The 20,693-nt window shown below is 45.4% G+C and overlaps 1 protein-coding gene across 4 annotated transcripts in view; it reads right to left on the reverse strand.

The window, feature by feature from the left end:
• The window catches only part of ESYT2 (extended synaptotagmin 2), a 63,977-nt gene that overhangs the window by 17,639 nt on the left and 25,645 nt on the right, over nt 1–20,693 (reverse strand). The window contains exons 7-15 of one of the 4 annotated variants that reach the window (XM_081038372.1): nt 13,831–13,886; nt 11,380–11,500; nt 10,103–10,279; nt 9,081–9,163; nt 7,469–7,517; nt 6,269–6,358; nt 5,770–5,865; nt 3,773–3,874; nt 281–343 (exon numbers count right to left, since the gene is read on the reverse strand). In XM_081038372.1, coding sequence (XP_080894498.1) covers nt 281–343; nt 3,773–3,874; nt 5,770–5,865; nt 6,269–6,358; nt 7,469–7,517; nt 9,081–9,163; nt 10,103–10,279; nt 11,380–11,500; nt 13,831–13,886 — 837 coding nt within the window. The remainder of the gene's footprint in view (nt 1–280; nt 344–3,772; nt 3,875–5,769; nt 5,866–6,268; nt 6,359–7,468; nt 7,518–9,080; nt 9,164–10,102; nt 10,280–11,379; nt 11,501–13,830; nt 13,887–20,693) is intronic. The other 3 variants (XM_081038373.1, XM_081038374.1, XM_081038375.1) reach the window with 3 other exon arrangements.

A 20,693-nucleotide genomic window follows, 5' to 3' on the forward strand; every position in this document is an offset into this window, starting at 1 on the left:
AAAAATATAGATGATTTAAAACCATCTTAGATATTGCTACCTAATGCCAATGGGACAGATGCCTAATTTATCACATTGGAACTTTACAACATTTATCTTCAAAGTTGACTAAAATCCTTCTAACTACTAAGTTGTGGGTAACAAAAGTAGGCTCTCTCCACCTAGACTGTTAATGACTAATTAGCATGGGAGGTAGGTAATTTGTCCATAAACCCATGAGGAGTCAGGCATCATCTCTTTCAATATGACTTAATTTTCGAAGGGAAAAGTATTAGTTTACCTTTAGGGCTTTCTGAACTGCAGACTTCTTCAAGACATCAGGGTTAAATTCTAATGGGTTACTCTTTCAAGTCAGAAGAAAATGAATATACCAAGGGTTAATAAAACATGCAATGAGGAGTTTATGTAAGGTTAATGACATGAAAATTTATGTGAACAAACAAAAAAACCTTTAAACGAAAACCACTAAGAATTACATACAAAATAAACAGTAAAAATCATTTGTAAAATTCGTCTTTATGCTCAAGATTTTATCTTAGAATGAACCTTTGATCTATTAATATCGAAACACATTTCCTTATCCTCTGTGATTACTATTCCTTCCCCCGCCCCCCTTATCTTTGGGATCCAAAAAGTCCAATAGTGACACTTTAAGAAAGGGTTCTATTTATTATCCTTTGCTTCAACGAACCGCTAAAATATCAACTATAATTAAGCTAAAGTACCAAGAATGGGCCACGGGTGCCCCAATTGCTCTCAAGCCAAATTATATCTTAGAATAGCAGGTGCTACTTTTCTTCTTTCTGGAATTTACTTTCTTCGTGTAAAATCACAGCTGAGATGGGACCTTCTCTACTTCTTCCCCAATTCTTTTCCAAGTATGTAATGTAGAGGCTGATTACAGCATCCCAAGAGTTTCTCCTAGCTTCAAAGTTCTATTATTATGGGTTTTCTGTCCTACTTTCATTGAATTTGTAAACTCATTCCTTTCTTGCCCTCAAAAGGGTAAGACTGAGTTGTTTCGCAAGCTCCTTCAAAGACTAAGATGTGAAATTAAAGATTTTATCATTTTAGTTGTAATTAACTTCAAATGACACGACTGAATTTTATGATTAGTTTTCTATAAACAGCAGGTTTTATCATGAAGACAGACGGACAACTGGCCTCCCGCCTTCCACGACTGCGGCAGGTGGGGCAGGACGAGGAGACCAGGCACATGGCTGAAGGCCCTAAAGCCAGCCTCAGCCCAGCCTCTGCTGAAGCAGCCTGCACAGTCTTGAATGTGGGGCCCACAGGGTCCATGGCGGGGAGCCTGGACAGGTGAGGTGGGGAACGACTGCCCTGAGGTGTGAGGACAGACAGAACCCTTCTGAAGCTCTCCAGATAAACGAGACCTGTACTAAATGCACATGTTGCCCTGATGTGCATCAGGTAAAGCAAAGCCAGGAGCGAGGCCATGGGTGGGGTGGGGGCGCAGGGCAGCCATGTGAGGTCGTGGAAGGTGCACAGCTGGGGGTGAGACAGACAGGGCCATCCAGGTGCATTCGGCAGGGCACAGCGTGAGGCCACGCACCCCAAACGGAGGCAGCAACAGCCACCTGTGCTTCTTAATGAGAAAGCACTAGCATAACCACTGCCTAGGGCCTCCGTATCACACAGCCAGCACCGTCATGTACGGACGCTGGGGTAACCGCCACCCAGCTTAGATCAACTCTACTTACAGCACCAGAAACTTAATAACATGATCAATTCGCTGTGTACTAGGATGAAGCAGGCAGGACGGGTCAAAAATGTAGACTCTGGGTCACATGCTGAGTTCAAATCCCAGCTCTGCCACTTACTAGCTGTGACCTTGGGTCTCTCATGCTCCGTGGGTCTTCTTCCCTACTCTGAGAAGTGGTCTGAGACGGTGGCCTGAGACTAACTGAACTGTTGTAGAGCAGAACCCATGGGATGGGCACACAGCACCTAAGCTACCCCGTAAGCCGGCGGAGTAGAGCCGGCCGCCAGAAGTTGGTCAGCACCCTCACGTTCCTCTGAAACTCCCACCTTGGACTATGCCAAAAGGAGGGCAATGAGGTAGGAGTCCACATTGTAAAGAGCACATTTCCGGTTTGGGGTGAAGTCCTGTTGTGCTAAGAGTTTTCAGATGAGTATCACTAGTGGTAATGCACTTATGGGGTTGAAAATTAAGAGTGTTTTGAACAGGTAGAAGGCAGGACAGCAATGGGCTGGCAACCATCAAAACCTTTACTAGAAATAGTGAAGGGCTCAGGCTTTCAGTAAGCACTGGTCTGACTTCATACTGAAAAGCAATGGGTTAAAAAACCAAGCTGTTCAAATGTACTTTATGGGAGACTTTGTTGATGCCAGTTTTTGCATCATGGAGCAGAGTGTGTGATTTTGGTAACTAGGAAGGAAGATAGTTTCCAAAACCGAGCTATGTTGTACCAAAGTATTACAGAGCCATTACAAGAGCCTGACACAAGGTCAGAAGAATTTCCTTTCAGAGCAGCAGTTACAGGATGGAGAGAAGCAGCCTAGCAAGGCCTCTGGCGACAGACTGACCCTTTATTCAGCGTATACACTGTCACTTACAGCAGCTTACAATACAACTTTCCTCTAAGAAACACTGAAATAGAAAATCATTTCAGTGCAAAGTGACAGAAAACAAATGCCGATACGCTTGCACAGGTGTGGGGAAGAGGGTAGGGGAAGAGACACATCGTTCACAGTCGATGTGACTCTGAACAGCGCATCCAACCCTTCAGGGTCTTGATTTTCCTCATCTGTAAATTGGGATAAAATACCTCTTCTTCCAGTTTTGTCCCCTCCCTCGCAAAGTAAGGATAAACTGAGAATGCGTGTGGAAGCAGAAACGAGAACTCCTCGGAAACGCATAGCCCTATCACGACCAGGTTCGAGGGTGTCAGAACCGCTGCTGTGACTGAATTTAATCAGTATTCAATCTCGAAAGGGTGACTCTCTAGACTAATGACTAAGTCATGGGTGGCTTCCTCATACACCAAAACAAGTAAAAATAACTACCTGCTAAAACACCGAGAACAGTGCCAGGAGTCAAGGTGCCAGAGCAAGACCGCAGGGAGACAGACACAATGAGACCCAAACCAGCTGCCTGGACAGCTTAGGAGCACCCGATTGCCCACTCCAGGAAATTCTTTAAGTTCCTTTAAAGATGTTCAATCACAAACTCCATCATCTTTTCCTCCCTTAGGGACTCTGGTTAAACAGTGACATCGAAGTCAAGTTTTCAGGGGAAGAGGTGAATGTCTGTCCCCATGGGCACAGCTGGGACTTTAAGGAAAGCCAAGTCCAGACAATTCTGTGTTTGGTCAGGAGGAAGTAGATTTAACGACATCTTTTGCAAGCTTGCAAAGAAACATTTACATCTCACACTGAGATGAACATGACAAAATCAATTGAATCATTATGGCTTCATTTTTTTCCTCAGAAGAATTTTCATTTCTATTTTTTGGTGGGCGAGTAGCAGTTTAGGAATCTAAGGCTTCTTGATGACTCACCAGGTTTGTTCATCTCATCATCAGATGTCATCACCAGTGTTAGTTACAGCACTGTCACATTTTACAAAACAAACACAAAACACACACACACACACACACACACCTGAAATCATGCAAGAAAATTAAAAAGCATGCCACGTCACTCCACCATTGATAGATGGTTAGAATTTCCAGTCCACATTCTAGCAGTCTCCATTAAAACAAAAGGAAGAAAACACAGGAGAACTCACAAATAGTGCTCTATAGACTGAGGCAGTATTTTCACAAAACACTAGTCCCGATGCTCGCCTCTCTTTTAAGTAGCCACACCCAAAGTTTCCCTCGTAGATACTCTTAGGAAAGTGGAAATGGGAAGAGAAAGCACAGAATGATGGATTGTGGTCATGAGCACAGAAGCAGCACTAATCACCAGAGTGCAGAGGGCAGTCAAGGAACCCCCGAAACACGGGAGAGCCGCTGGCAGTCTCTCCCGTTTACTATAAATGCCCAGCAGGCAGCAGTTTGGCAGAGATCCTTTGCCTCTGACGGCCAAGCACCCTTCTGCCCAAAGTGCCCCTTTAACAGAAGGTTAACAAAGTCATATTTTTTTTTCTCACGTGATGCTTCTCAAATTTCAATTTAATCTGATAAAACAGTTCTGAAGAGAGGCCTAGGGCCTTCTTGCCAATTCCCCAATACTATTCTCTGTTTCCTAAAATGTACAGCAGATTCACTTCAGTCACGCATTATAAGGCTTGATAACAGCCATGATTGTAGTTAGAAATAAAAAGTTCTACCACACAGGAACTGCTACGAATGGTTAAATAATAAGGAAACAACTTTCCCCAGATTGAGTTTATAACAGATAAAGCCACAGACTTCAGATTGGAAGGCTGGCCGAAAGGTTAAGGCAATACTGTAAGAGAAATTAAGAACTGAGAAGTTACAATCAGTCAAGAAACCTTCATGGAAAGAGTCAGTTACAGGTGACCCTTGAACGACAGGTGCAGAAGTGGACCCGCACAGTTCATGCCTGTGTCGCTCGGGTCAGCTATGTTTTCAATCCCAGGTTGGGAACCCTTGTATGCGGAGGGTGACGTCAGTTACACGTGAATTTTTGTCTTCGGGTTAGCACCTCTGGCCCTCACGTCGTTCAAGGGTTAACTGTATATATAATTACATACAAAGAGTTCAATTACATGTTCCCAGTATGAAAAAAATAGATGATCAATCAGATTTTAAATAAACTTTAAATAAAGCGTACCAACACCCAAACTATGTTTACTCTTCTTTTGAGCAGAGCCCAACTATTGCACAATTTTAAACCCGTGAAAGGTGCTGAATGAAACGAGGGAATGCGTTTCTGAGATAAAGGAGATGGACTGACCATGGTGCCCCCAGTGAGCCAGGATTGGAGTCCCATGAAGCACTGAGGTGCAGGGCCAAGGACTGAGTGACATGCTCGGTTCTGTCTCCACAGGGGCAGAGGACACGGAGACATAGACAAATGCACTTGATGAATGAGCATTTACTATAACCCTGGGAGGAAAGCACCCTGCACCTGGGGCAGTCATCTGTCCTTCAACAAAACTGGCCTTTGACACAATGAAATAAAGCAAGAACGACCATCTATTGAATGAGTGAACAGGCACTCAAAACATTAGAAAGACTGTATGTTTATCGTGAACACTCTGCCCCAAGCAGTGGGGTCAAATCTGGTGCTGGGGATTGCAGGTGGCCTCACGGGGTGGAAGGCGTACGATCTCCTCCCCGTCACTATCCTGACCTACAAGAACTGTTTACAGGTGTTTTTCTAAGAGCAAACCATTCTGATGCAAGCCGCAGAAGCCAGCTGTGTGTGTGACAGGCCATCAGGGGCAGTGCACAGCACTCTCGTCTCCCACCACTGTCCCGTCTTCCCGCCCCGATGAACTCTGGGTCCGTCATCAGAACTGCCTTGTTTTATTCCCGTGCCAGATGGAGAATAAATACTTTAGGCAACTAAATTCTAATATTTAGTGATTTTCTACAGTACATCTTCCTCAACTCCTAGGGAATTGTGGGAACCTCCTCTGTGTTTGCGATTCCTTCACAAAACACGTCAGGGGAAGGTACCGCTGAGCATCCTGAATGACCGGTAAGATGTACGAGCAGAAAGTCACAGTATCCCGCCCACTGCCACTCGGCTGGAGTGAAGAGAAACAGCAACAGGAATGAGCACCCTGTGAGTCCCCATAGTGCTACCTACCGGAAGGTTCCTCGCTGAATCCAAGTACAAGATCAGCAAGGAAGAGGAAAGACCGTCGTTGGCTGGGCTTTTGTCGGCTCTGATGTCTGTGAGCACCTATGAAGAACAGGAGGAAAGCCTGAGCAGGCACGTTCCCACAAGTTTTATACTGTGGCCTGACCATGCCTCTAACGCTCAAGGAGACAGGAAATGTGGGAAACCAGCCATCTACTATCCGTAAGCAGAGGGAATGAAAATGGACATCTTTTAATGGCAAGACTACAAATCTCTGAATGAAGCTCGCAGGCGACCTGCAGCTCTCCAAAGCCCATGAGGCAGGTGCAATGACGTGTGAATCTCTTAAAGGGTGCCCTGTCTTGTGCGTCTTCCGATGCTGCTGCGCAGTGACTTGTAGCACAATACTCGGACAGGTCGCTGCAGTGACTTCACCGAGGAGCACAGTACGATGTGCACACTGAGCCCGGCAGGGCCAGGGGCACCAGCCGATCGGGCCACGCACCTTGTCCAGGGCAGAGGTGTCTGGCATGAGGGTGAGCCATTCCAGCTTCAAGTGCAGCTTCCCCTTGCACACCTCATCCAGGGTGAACCACTGCAGGGAAAAGCACAAGTTCAGCAGAAGGCCTGAATCCACACTCAGGTTACAGTCCCCACCAGAGTCACAGGCAGTTCCGAGCGGCCTCAGCTCTCAGACGCTGACGGACCAAATCCCACCACAGCCGGCTCTGAGGTCCACCCGCTGCACCACGCAGAGCACCGCCCACTGCCCACGACCATTCTCAAAGCTTCCCAATATTAACTCACTGAGTTCTAACAAAGCTCCGTGAGGTGGGTGCTATTTCATCCCTAATTTACACACAAGGATTCAAGCACCTCCCAGTCAGGCTTCTGTGTACAGACTTGAACAGAATTTGTGACGTCATTCATAGTATTTGGACATCAAGCCCAAATACTAATTTCAATATCAAACAAGTTAGCATATTTGTTTTTATTCATTATATACTAATTAACAAAATAATATGCAGCTGTTTGAGTTTCCAAACCACAGAGCGGGTCATCACAGAGGGTCCCCACACCCACACACTCTGTGTGAAGAGACGGCTCTGAGTGCAGGGCCTGTGGCCCACCCCCCCACCCCAGCCCCCGCAAGGGGATATAGCAGGCACTCAGCTATTTCCCCACCGGACGCCACCGTGCTTGCAGCTCTGCAAGCAGGATCGCAGCACTCTTGTCAGCTGTGCTTTACCTCCCAAATCTTCCCCACCTTCTCCTTTTTTGTACTTTTTATTTGGATAGCAATATCCTGCTGGAAGTAGTTTGCTTCCTGTCACTTCCCACTGCACTCACAGATGTCTTTCATGTGACAATTTCCCACTGACTGCACTGGCCAGCTCTGCCACTAACGCCAGCTGTCTCTGAATGCCCATTTTTAGGGAGCATCTCCCAGGCCTCTGTCCTGACTCCCCAAGGACAGCACGTGCCCGCCTGAATCAAGCCGGCTTGTGCTGGTATCTCTACCGTTGGGAGGTGCTCAGTATATACTGTATGACTGGGCTCTTCAACCTATTTCTCTTCCCTTTGCTGTTACTAGAAAGCTGAAGCTCTCAGCTGGCGAGGAGACGCTTCTGGAACACCCTGAGGGTGGAAACAGCAGGTCCTTGCCCGCGCTCACTGAATGGAACAATTCTCAGAGAAAACTTACTTCATCTAACAAGCGCTCCTTCTCAACTTCAGTCAGATCAATCATAAGACTGCAGAAAGAACAAAACAACACGTTAGGACACACTAAGAGATTCATTACAACTGAAAAAACCTCGGGCATTTGTCTATGAAAAAGTACAAAACGCTACCCAGTGTATCAGGAAACAGACTTCTCCCAAAAGCTTCCTCCAGCTTACAGCCAAGGGTGTGAAGAGGGGTGAGGAAAAGAGAAGGGTTGAATTTCTGGCAGGTCAGAGCACTCAATTTGGCAAAGCCGAGGCCAGACCTGTAAAAAGGCTGGTCTTCCCACAAGGCGTATTTACAACGTGCCAAAATGATCGAGACTAGCAGCCCTCGTCTAACATGCTCCTGCAGCTCAAGTGCTCGGACCTGAGTGAGGCCTTTGACGCCTTCCCTGCCTGGCACCGCACTCTGCAGCATCGTGTGCCTGGAGCCCCAGTGGCCTCTCGCTCAGCATGTCCAGGCAGCCTGTTCCATGTCCGCTGAATAAGCCTGCTCTACTGCAAAGACTGAAACCACCCCCAGAAGCCAGAGCTGACAAAGAATGGTTGCCTCTGTGTTTCTTTTGCCAGCTACCCCTCCTCTCTGCCCCTCTGCTCTGTCTCACGTGAGGCCCTCGCATCTCTTTCCCGCCCTGTTACATAGTCTCCTGGTGATCTGCCAGTCTCCAGTCTCCATTCAACAATCCATCTACAGACGGGTTTTACTAAAATGCAAATTAGATCTGTTCATTGCCCTGCTTTAAATCTTTCCGTTGCTCCTTTATTAAATGAATTTTAAAGTCACAGCGTAACACACAGCCTACTCTTGATGAGGCCATACCTTCCAATGCCATCTATTCCTGTATCTTTTTTGCCAAATGAAATTCAGTTAAATGTAAAGTTTAGGTTAAAGTGGTTTTGTTTGCTTTTTTTTTAAAATTAAATTTATTGGGGTGACAATTTGTTAGTAAATTTACATAAATTTCAGGTGTACAATTCTGTATTACATCATCTATAAATCCCATTGTGTGTTCACCACCCAGAGTCAGTTCTCCTTCCATCACCATATATTTGATGCTTTTTGTTTTTTTTAAAGCTCCTTTTTTTCCCTCCAGTTGTACTGGTTGTTCAGTTGAAGTAAACAAATCAGCATTTATTTCTTCAGTGGGTAGGCACAATATAAATTACCACCCGCTCCAAAAACCGCAACAAATTGAAAAAGTTTAAAAGCCCTCTCTGCTGTCTAGCGCGAAGCTGCCCGCACGGCAAGAAGGCCAGCGCCACACGTGGCTTCTGAGCACTGAAAATGGGGCGAGCACAACTCAAAAGTGATCTTTAAATTTTGTCTAATCAATTTAATTGAAATAGTTCCTTGTGGTTAGTGATTGCTGTGATACAGATCTAGAAGCTTTCTTTCTCTTACTTAAGTGTGCAACTTATTAGGAATAAAACATGATTTAGGAAGTTTAAGGTGAAACAAATGTCCAAGAGCCACTTAAAAATACATATAACATGTGCACGAGTATATTTCTGAAGCTGTCGCTTTAAAAGATTACTGGAAGGAAAGGGCGGCCCCGCCCCGCGCTGTGCTCGCAGCCTCGAAAGGTTTACCTGCCGAGAAAGTCGTCCTTGTCGGGGTCTTCATCAAAGAGCTCGATCTCTAGCTCCTGCCCAGGATGCTCGTAGACCAAGGCCTGTGACATGAATGACTGGCAATGAGGTCCCATTTCTGCTAACATGGTTATGTACTGAGCATGATCATTATAATAAGTATCACCGTGGATTTCTGGGTTTTTCCCCAGCGGTTAAGTCCTCGTAAAGCACTCACATTGTCTTACTGTCCAACCACACACACTCCTCATTCGGAAACACGTGCCTACATAGTAATAGTCTGTTGTGTGTGTTTCCAGTGGGTCAGTCTCCAGGGCGCCCGAACAGGACAGCAACACAGCCTGGTGCAGGCCCCGCTCAGAGGGTCCTTGGCCAGCGAAGCGCCACAAACGCCACAGCACCGCTCAGAGACTGGGGACTCTGGCCACAGATGGGGCCAGGTGAGGAGACTAGTGGAACGTGAACTGCACTAGTGCCCAACAGCTTTGCAAAAGTGTACCAGTGACTTCAAACACATGTAACTTCTGTGTAGCAATCCCACCTGGAAGAGCTTTAAGTGAAGAAAAATCCATCCACCTTTCACTTGCACAACAGCGGCTATAAAGCTGAACCGAACAGCCAAGGACTCTCAGGATAAAGAAACGACAGATCGACTCAGTCAACGGCTATCACACATGGGGTCCATGTAGATTTACTGACATATACAGATGTCCGGGGTATCAAAAGAAAATTTACAGAACAGTACATCATCTCATTTTGCACATGCGTATGTGTGATGGAACAACATAAAGCATTTTTCACATTAGGAAAAATATTTTCCCAATTATTATTGTGATAGTTTATGTAATTAAGGTTTAAAATTTTATTTGCTGGCCTGATAAGAATGTTGTGAGTGAGGGACAGAGGCGCAATACTTTTTAAAGATGGGAAGTTAAAGCAAAGAGAACTGGAACTGCTGCCTAAATGAACCACATTCGGGTGCGAGTTGGGGACAAAGCTGGGGGCAAACAAGATGTGCTTACCTCGTACACCTCGTTCCACTTTGGACTAAGGTTCTCTTTGATGACCTTGCTTTGGAAGATCTGGTTGCCAACTCGAATAACTCCATAGGGGTCTGACTTTCCCTTGACAAGTCCCCTCAGATATGTGTCCTTGCCCTGCAGATCCTGAGCTTCAATGAAGTGGATCCGCAGAACGCCCTGGAAAGCAGGGGACAACGGGACGATGGCTCCCCAGCTCCCCTAGACGACGACCGCTTGCTGCGTGCTGCCCATCCTAAGAACACGGCACACGGGGAACAGAACAGAGAGCCTCTCCTCGTGCAAAGCAGCAGCGTGTAAAACCTCTGGGGACAGTGCTAAGGAGAACCAAAGCAGTGCAGGACGACAGGGTGAGAGTGGGACTGTTCAGACAGGAGGGAGGACGTGTGGGCTGCTGATGCGAGACTTCCCTTGGCACAGGGTACAGGGTGCAGATACCAGGGTGCAGGGCGCAGGGCACACGGCGACTGCTGCAAGAGCCCGAGGAGCCAGGCTCGCACAGGGGGCAGGAGGAGGGCAGATTACACAGGTATCGTGGGTCACAGAACAACCCACTCTGGGTTCTTCCGTAAGTGACACTAAAATTACAGGATGTATCAGACCTACTACTGAGCCCCTGGTATGCACTGATCATTCAATTTCTAGAACAATCTTATGAAATACTGACATTAATCCTGTTTTATAGATAGGTAACAGAAACTTTGAAATACATACTATTCATAAACTCTCAAATTAGTTCTCTCTTCCTAAAATGTGTAAGTGACAAAATAAAAAATATTTGCTCATATTTCTTTCAAGGCAAACAGAGGCAGTAAGGTTGTCTTTTGGTAGGGTGGCATTCTCCCCATAAACCCTTTTTAAAAATGACGGGGTAATATTCCCGACCACTCAGCATAGGTAGAGATACACTTTTCTATTCTCCCGTGTTCTTCATTCCACTCTCAGTCTGAGAGAACACCTGTGTGCCCATTGCTAACACGAAGCTATTACGACTCATGAGGACAAACACTGTGGGTTTCCTGAGACGCTAACTAAGCTGTCACCGTGTCCTTTAGGACGTGAGCTTCCCGGCTGAGGTCTGGATGCACGCTAGCCACCTCCCAGGGACAGCAGCGGACGGACTACCTACTGCACCGAGACCCACGGGGCAGGGTCGCTGCCAGGAGAGAACTGGCAGTCACAGGAAGTGACAACACCCAGGGACGGGACAGTGCCTCCATGGCATGCTTACGTGCTAACAGAGGCTGGGCGCCGCTTACCTTTGGTATCGGGAACCGCAACTGGGCGATTTGGACTTCGCTGACAAGAGGAACAGTGATTCGATTGGGAAGCACCAGATAGTTTGAAATTATGTCCAAAATGATAGTATCTGATAAGCCACTGTTAGGTGGGAGGCAAGAAAAACACGGGTATCAGACACATCAGCGCTAGTTATCGCACCACAGACATGACACCGTGCCCCACTTAAACAACTGAGACGTCTACTCCCCAACACAAATCTAAAACCAGCCGTTCACCCGTTTAACTGTGACGCTGCTATGGTGACTGTTATGTAGGGTTTATCCTGAGAACAAAAGGTACTATTCTTGCTACATTTCATACATGCTTACATACCTTCTCATTAATTTAATACTAAATAACTAATATACATTTCATTAAATTTCTATTTTTAACATGAAATATTTCAAATGTCCATAATATTTCAGAGAATACTGTAACATCCATTTACTCTTTTCATGTTTATCATGTTAAATGTCTCTTGTGTTATATATGCATAGCTCCCAAGGAAGTAAAAGATTTACAGTTTATTCTCACTTCCCATTTTTACATGGGTACTAAGTACTGGAACAATTTTGCAACACTACGTACCACTGCACAGAGAACTAAGGGATATGGATAAAAATGTGGAGACTAAAGAAACACATGCACTTTTAATGTTTTTGCCTATTCTTCGGGGTAAATGTGAGAATTAAGTAAGGTACACGTGAACACTCTTAAAAGCATATATACTACGAGGTGTGACAAAAATTTACAGCGAATGTTTAAATTAAGAAAAAATTATTACAGTAAAAGACACGTTGCCATTAATCCCGCCCCCTCCAGGGGTGGGCACAAGACCCCAACCTGATAATCAGAAACACAGGAATTTGTTCATGGCTGTATGGACAAACGGAGGTCAGCCCTGGAACTTGCTGGAACTAGTAGTGGGAAAAGGCTCCTTTTTGACTGAGGTTGCTCAGCTTGCAGAAAAGAGGCTAGCAGCTGCTAGCTCATAGCAAGAGCTGCCGGGAAACAAGGCCACACAGAGAGGAGCAGAATCAAGAGCTGGACACAGAGACCTCACAGCATCATCCAGACAACACCTGGCTGTGCCTGAAGGCACCCCACGACACTCAGGCTTCTCTCAGCGGAATGTGTGGTTGTCTTGTGCCTGGCTGCACCCCACCCCAGCACTAAGATCAGGACAGGCTCAGAGCAGGCGCTCGGTCCCCACTTGTGGGATAAATGAGCAACTGTCTCTAAGAAACAGTATTTCGCCACTCATTAATTTACTCACTACCAAACACCACTTGAGCTGGGGTGGTTGTTTGCAACCAAGAATTTTAGTGAACATTGTGACAAATCTTTTAAGTTGTCATTTCTTTCCAAAGATTTTTGAAAGAACAGTATTTTTCTATTCCCACTAAATCACAGTACCTAAAAAAGACCTTTATTTTTAGCACTATGCCTCAGTTTATTAAAGTCCAAATTTTTCCCTGAGAATGAAACAAAATAAAGTTCTAATGGCCATTTCAGGGGTATAAATAAATACACAGGAATAGAAAAAACAGACCAACACCAAACCTTCCATAATTTACTTTCTAAGCTAATTTAGGCAAAAGAAAATTCACAGATTTGCAAAGTACCCACTCGAAAGATATGTAACTTTAACCAATAAGTAATGCATTTTAAACTTCCAGTACAGTAGTAAAACCAGCAAAAGCTGGTTTCAAGGCTACACTGTCAGAACTTCCGGTTTGGCAGTGACTGACAGGTGTGCTGTCCACAGTCTCCTCCTATCACGTAGGACAGATGTACTGTGACACAACTTCTCTCCCAGTGGGGATGTGCCCTTAATGGTTTCATAGGCCCACTGCAGAAAATCTCGTGCTTTAGACCCTGTGTTGCTACAGACTGCTGAAGGGGCTCCAGGGACGATGCAGAACCTCAGGCTTCTCACCTCTCCCAATGCTCCCAGCTCCAGTACTGACACTTACCCTCCAAGGCGGAATGGCTACAGCTCGAAAAGAACCCAGAAAGGGCGAGTTTTGAAACATAATATTCACTTTTAAAGTTTTATTTTTTCTGGAAAAATAATAAAAACTAAATTTAAAAACTAATTTATAGGATATTAAAAGGCTACTACTATTCTAAAACACCAGAACTGAAAAACGGCTTCATAATGAACAAAATGTAAAATGCAGGGTGAGTGATTCAGTCTGAAGTCCTAAAACCACTGTGCTTTAGCGCATTTGGGTCCAGCGGTCTCAGACATGGTTGTGAGAACCATGGTTGTGAGAACAGAACCCAGCTGCAGTCTGTTCACTCGAGTGTCAGCTGAGAGTCTGCCTGGAAAAGACTGGCCTTAACGCCCTTCATTGTTTCCATGACACTGAGAATGCACATCACACCATCAACAAGCTAACCACAGGACATGGCATCATACTTACTTCAATCCAGGGATATCGAGAAGATTAGTCAGTCCTGTCCAGTTAATTTCTAAAAGCTGTTTTTTAAAAAAGGACAAAACATATTAAAAATATCCAAATAATTTCCAATTATCAAGTCAAATCATACAGGTTTATTTCTCAGTTAATATAGTACCCCCCCATACCTAGTTTTTCACTTTTTGCAACAGCAAGGCCACCGTCCCTTGTTGGTACATGAAGAACTGCCTGTTTTTGTTTTTTTTATAATATCCTAGTTTTCTCCAATAAAACCATATAATTTATATACCCACACTACTATGGATGGGAACTTAGAATATCTACAACTTCTCTTTTATTAGGTGAACAATCAGTGGATTTCTTTTTACACACATGTTCTTGCATGTGCATGCAAACTAGAATTTAAAAAGGTAGATGTTTTAGTCAAATTTACATGTTCATTTTTTATGTTGATAGTTGCTACCTAATTACCCTAAAGAAATACTGTACCAATTTATATTGCCACCAAAAGTGCATGAAAATATCCTTTCTTTATACCCTCACTAAAAAGAGATATTAAAAACTAGTCCATTTGGCAGTTAAAACATGGTACTTTATCAATGTTTCAATCTGCATTTTCCTGATACTCGTGGAATATGTTCCATCCATCCATTCAACATTTGTTATTTGTTTGCTCATTTTTCTTTTTTTCTTTTTTTTTTTTTTTAAGGTGGGGATTTTTTTTTTTTTTTTTTTTTTTTTTTGTTGAGAGCCCACTGGCCCATGTGGGAATCGAACCGGCAGCCTTCGGAGTTAAGAGCATGGAGCTCTAACCGCCTGAGCCACCAGGCCAGCCCTCATTTTTCTAGTGGGTATTTATCCCAGAATAATCCCTGCACAGTTGGCCAAGATTCCATTAAGTGGATGTGGACAGGTAAAAACTACTGATTAGAAACACTGCTTTTCCTATCAAAATGTGTACTGCATATAATAAACTTCCTCATGCTTTGTATTTGCAAAGAAATGCTAATTTCACAGGAAACCGCATGATGTATGTGGCTGGAGTAATGAATCCTTCTCAAGGTCCTTGGAGAAGGGGATGGTTATAATAAGTATCAACTAGAAGATCAAGGTTCTTTTGGAAAGATCAAAACTAAATAGCAACAATTTTTTGAAGTCCTGGGAGATTATGATTTTTCCGCGTAAGAGACATGAGACCTAAATCTGCATGGATCACGTTAGTATCAACTCCTGCTTCCCCTCAGGCCCTTATGGAAGACCAGGCCTACAAGCAATGACCATCCAGAGCAACCACACGCCCGTGCACCCCGATTATCATCTCTGCATATATTTTTCACTAAGAGGAACCAGCGATTCTGAAGAAACAGTAGATTCCAGGCCTGCAGCATCTTGGTGAATCAGAAAGCTTAAGGAAACATTCCAGAACTAATGAGAGGCCCTGCCAAAGGGCAGGTCACCTGGAAGGGACGCCACCTAGAGATTCTAAACTCATCAGGCGACAAAGGGCCTGCTCCTATGACCCTCGTCAACATGACGAGATACCTTTAAATGCTGCCCAAGTTCAAGAAACAAAACGCCGGGGAGGCAGATGCAGGCCTTGTGGAAGACCAGGACTCAGCTGGGTTTGAGAAGAAGAGGTCTGAATGCCAGAAAGAAGGCCCCCAATGCAGGGGCCCCAAGTTCAGGGCCCCGAGCTGACACGACCCTGAGCACCAGGGAGGTTGGGGAAGAGGAAGCACCCAGAGCGGAGAGAGAAGGGAGCAGTGAGTGAGAGTGAGTGAGTGTGTGAGAACGAGTGTGCAACCAGGAGTGAATGTGAGGATGAGTGTAAGCATGAGAATGAGTGTAGGAGAACAAGTGTGAGCGTGTGAGAAGGGGTGTAACTATGTGTGAGAATAGGTATGGAAGTGTGAGAACAAGTGTGTAACCGTGTGAGTGACAACAAATAAATGTATGGATGTGAGAATGAGCGTGTGAGTGTGTGAGGACAACTGTGTAATTGTGAGAACATATGTGAGTGTGTGAGAACAAGTGTGTAACCGTGGAAGTGTGAGAACAGGTGTGAGAATGAGCATGTGAGAGCAAGTGTGTAACTGTGTGAGTGAGCATGAAAACAAGTGTGTGCGAGGGGTTTGAAAGCTGAGTGTGGAAAGCCGCCCGGGAACCCAGGGAGGAAGCCACCATGGGGGGACAGGGACTAGAATGAGTGCCCCCCTGCCCCCGCGTCTGGATGACTAAGACCTGCTTCTGGAAACTGAAGAGCCAGCAAGTCTGTCTGCAAAGGCAGGACATCACCTCTTTGGGCTGCTCCTCTGAGAAACAGAATGAGTGACGGTCACATGTCACCTAGAACAGCACGAGCGTGCCCGTGTATGCCATGAAAACCAGACATGCGCTTCACCCTCTGCGTTTCCATAATGCGTTGTGTGATGGACGTAGTAAAAGTTATAGTCCAACTATTGTTGCAGTACAGAATATGAATCACCTGGCAAGTCCCTAAGACTACAGCCCGGTAGCCCCCACCCTTCTCCAGCAATTCTGAATCAGTCGGTTGGGCTGATGTTCAAGGTCAAGAATGTTTTCCTTACGTTTTAAAGCTCCTGGGACTTCCAGCTTCCACTTGGGATGAGGAAAATGGAAAGAACGTCACTCTCGAGTGCACAGGAGACCTGAGATGACAGGGCCACCAGCCAACCTGAAACCCTGCTTGAGAGGCAGTTTCGAGGGGAGGACGAGGCTACCACTGGATAGGTGACACGATTCCAGCTAGATCCTAATGGCCGAAGGCCACGTGTGGGTGGACCAACGTAAACCCTTTGCAATCCAGACACTCGGGGGGCTGAGCTGTGTGTGCTCGCTGCAAAGACTGGGAGCCGAAGGGAACCCTTCCTGCAGGGATGAGGCTGCAGAGGGAGCAGCTGCTGCTGGAAAGACAAACGTGCCTCCCACTGTAAGGAACAGAAGCCCTGGGGAAGGGGCTCACAGGGAAAGGCCCACTGCCGCTGCGGGGCAGGAAGGGAAGAAGACACCCTGTGTGCCTTGGGGAGGGCGGACACCACCCAAGCTGTGGCCATGAGAGACCCCCGATGGCTGGGTCAATACCCACCTGCACAAGACCCTCCAGAGATGAGGGCAGGGTCACTGTAAGAGCCCAACGGCCCAAGACGGGCCGGGGCAACGCAGAGCTCCCAACCCCACCGCTGGGACGGGCGCGACTGTCCAAACCAGTGACAGCTCTCAAACCACAGATCCAAGAAACCCAGAGAAATCCATCAAGATCATGTAGAAATTCTAATTATATCCACATGTTGGTGGTCACATATGTATAGATGTATCATTGAATAATCTATCCCATTTCCAAAGTATTTTCATGTGACATATATTTAAAAATAAACTCATAGTTTTTCTTTAAAAAAATAAAAGGAACCCAGAGAAGACCTGGCAAGATAAACACCCCCAAAGCATCCCGGTGACGTAGTGTGAGGTGTGGGTCTGGGACCTTCCTCAGGCCAGTGGCCCATGTGGACCTGTCCAGCCCGCCTGCCTCTCCACCTCACGGCCGCCTCCTATGCACGGCCGTAGGCTTGGCTCCTGGGAGCCTTACTCAAACACTGTAACCTTCCTTCTCCCGCTGCTCTGATCAAGCTGGAACAGGCAAGGGAAGGATGAAGGAAAGCAGAAAGGCTCAGTGCCCGCTGGGAGCACTGGCAACCATGATTCTGGCACGTGGGCTGGAGGACAGAAAAGCTGGCCTCAGCAACAGAGAGGAGAGCAAAGGAGTGACAGCATGAGAGGCAGTCACGACGGCTTCAAATTCCACATTGCAGTCTCTTCCTTACACTTAACTGCAGCCCCTGGATAGGCTTCATGAGTCACCAACATATGCTGTTTTTATTTTCACATAAAGCCCCTCCTTTGCATAAGGTACCTCAATTGCTGGAGTCCTAGCTAACAGGACTCAATTTCTTTTCACAGTCGTTCTAAAAGGGAGATGTTACTGCCACCATCTGTGGTCCAGACTCAGGAAACATGTCCTCTGCTAGCTGAGCACCTGCTTAGGATAACACTTTCCGAGCAAGCCCCACCCATCTCCTGGAGAAGTTCTGGAAAGGGTCTCCTACACAGACTCTAGCCCAATCGGTACTCTTAGCATAGTTCTAAGAAAGACCTGAGGATTCTGAAACACCCCTATGAGCATATGCCAGAGTGATTCCAACTGCCAAGTTAGCACGAGTGAGTGGCCACGTCCACAGACATGTCCGAAGGCAGACACTGGCTTATTCTGGCTCCTGCCAGAACCTGCACCCAAGCCCTGTGCTCACCAATACTTGGCCTCCTGTGTTGGGACCCTACCAAAATGCTAAATAGACATGAAGGAAAATACTTAATTCCTTAAAAATCTGAGCACTTGTACGTGCCTGGCATTGTATTAAGTGTTTTACAGCCACTGAAGTTTAATCTTGTGAGGTAGGTATTACTGTAATCCCCATGTTACAGACAGGGAAACTGAGGCTTAAAAATGTTGTTCAAAGCACATAGTGGGAAAAGAGCCAGGGGTGGAAAACCAGGTTGTCTGATAACCGTCGGTCATTTAACCATCATGCTATACTGTGCTCCAAAAGTTCATCATTTCAGAATTTGTTTTAGTTTTTTATTAAACAAGTAGCACATTATCAAAACTAATCTGAACAAATCAACAAGCAGGAAAATGTGTAAAGGTTTCATAAAGGTCTCTGACACTATGCTTCTAAATCATCTGGATAATCAAAAAAGAAAAGAAAAAAACCCCCAAATCTCTCCAGCTGTATATTTCACTAGAGAGAGAAGAATTCCTTGGCAGCCAGCAGTGAATTCTGTTGTCATATTTTCCAGTTGAAAGTAACTGAAAAAAATTCCCTTCCCTCTGAGGCATGTTTGGTGACTTTACTCACCATATAAGGAAATGAATGATTCTACACTTTTCACAGCCTCATCCTTCTCTGCTGAGCACTGAAACTTTGTTTGGAAGTTAATATTATGATGTTATTTTTAAGGTAAACATACCTATGGCAGATCCACACTAGGTTTTGAGGAACATGTGGATTTTGTCCCATTCTAAACTGAAAAAAAAAGGCCTTTCTTTAAATTCTGAAAAAATTTATTGTAAATTAAAAATATGTAGCAATTTGTTAAAGATCAAGTTTTCACTCCCATTAATGAAGTTACTTTCTTAAACATACTGGCTTTTAAACAACTTGTATGTGGGGATAAAACATGCATTTAAAATCATTTATGAATCTCCTCATTTATCAAAATTCATCAGAATTTCATAGCTTTTGAATTGTACCATGTTGTGTGTACAGTGCTCCCCCCTTACCTGGGGGGATCCGTGCCACAACGCCCAGTGGATGCCTGAAGCCACGGAGAGTACCGAACCCCATATATACTATGCTTTTTCCTATATGTACATCCCTATGATAAAGTTTAATTTATAAGTTAGGCACAGAGAGGGATTAACAACAATAACTAATAATAAAACAGAGCAATTATAACAGTAAGAGTTACTTGAACACAAGCACCGTGACAGCGCGACAGTCCATCTGATAACCAATACAGCTACTGAGTGACTAACAGGCAGAGAGCGTGTGCAGTGTGGTGACTCGGAACAAGAGGGATGAGTCACGTCCCACATGGGATGAGCAGGACAGCACGAGACGTCACTGCTGCTCAAAAAGCCACGCAACTTAAAATTCATGAACGGTTTATTTCTGGAATTTTCCATTTAATGTTTTCAGATCATGGTTGACCATGGGTAACTGAAACTGCGGAAAGCAAACCCATGGAGAAAAGGGGACTACTGTAGTTCACATACATTAAAAATAAGCCCATTATTTAAGCAATAAAAAGCAAATGGAATAATGTCAATATTAACAGAAAGTGATGACATTTAATTCTTCTGTTTTTATGCAAAACAGTACCACGTGTAGTTTGGTCTACATGAACCCACATTTTAAAAACCCAACAACAGTAATTTGTATTAAGTTATTTGAATCAAATTATACACTAAATATTCCCATTTTAAAATATACATGATGTTAATGGCACCTCCAGAAAGGGCACATCAAAGATTATAAAAATGGCATCTCATGGAGAGGTGCCTGAGAAACAGATCGATTCATCCATCAGACACTGAACTTTACGGAGACGGATGTGGTGTGGCTTTCTCAGAGTTAGCAAGGAGTGTGCTACAGCCCACAGTCCTATCTGGGCGCCAAGGGAGTGAGAAGGGAACCTGACACCTCTGTCCTGGGAAGGGGTGACACAAAAGGCCAAGACGGCATTCTGGGAAAAGGAACAGGTGAGGGATGATGGGTCAGTGCGCTCCCCGGACTGTGTCTTCCCTGTGGCTGGAACTTGGGACGCTCTGGGGTCAGTGCCAGGACACAAGGCTGGGAGAGAACCCTATCGAGACCACGGCAACTGTCTGCAGGTGAGAGACGGCTGATGCCTGAGGGTCAGTGTGCACCTTGGGAAGATGGCCCGCCCTGTGGTGCGGTCTCCTGAGGACAGAGCCAAGGCAGGGCACCAGTCAGAGGCTGCAGGAGCCCGTGAGGAGGAGCCTCCCAGGTGAAAGGGAGGATTCTAGATAGGAAGGGTATTTTTGTTGTCTTACTTTTGTGGCTAATAAGTATTGACTACTTATAACAAAAATGGAGTAACATGTATGTAACAATGTAAAACGGTAACATTCATTATAGGTTATCCAAGTGTTAGAATATAACTCAATCATAACATCTTTATGACTTAAAAGCCCAGTGCATAGCTGCAGACACTGCAGGGGGCGTAGGGCGAGAACAGCAGCTCTGGCAGACTAGGCTGGTCCAGGA

Source organism: Rhinolophus hipposideros (genome assembly GCF_964194185.1).
Source record: "Rhinolophus hipposideros genome assembly, chromosome: 25".
Taxonomy (NCBI): domain Eukaryota; kingdom Metazoa; phylum Chordata; class Mammalia; order Chiroptera; family Rhinolophidae; genus Rhinolophus; species Rhinolophus hipposideros.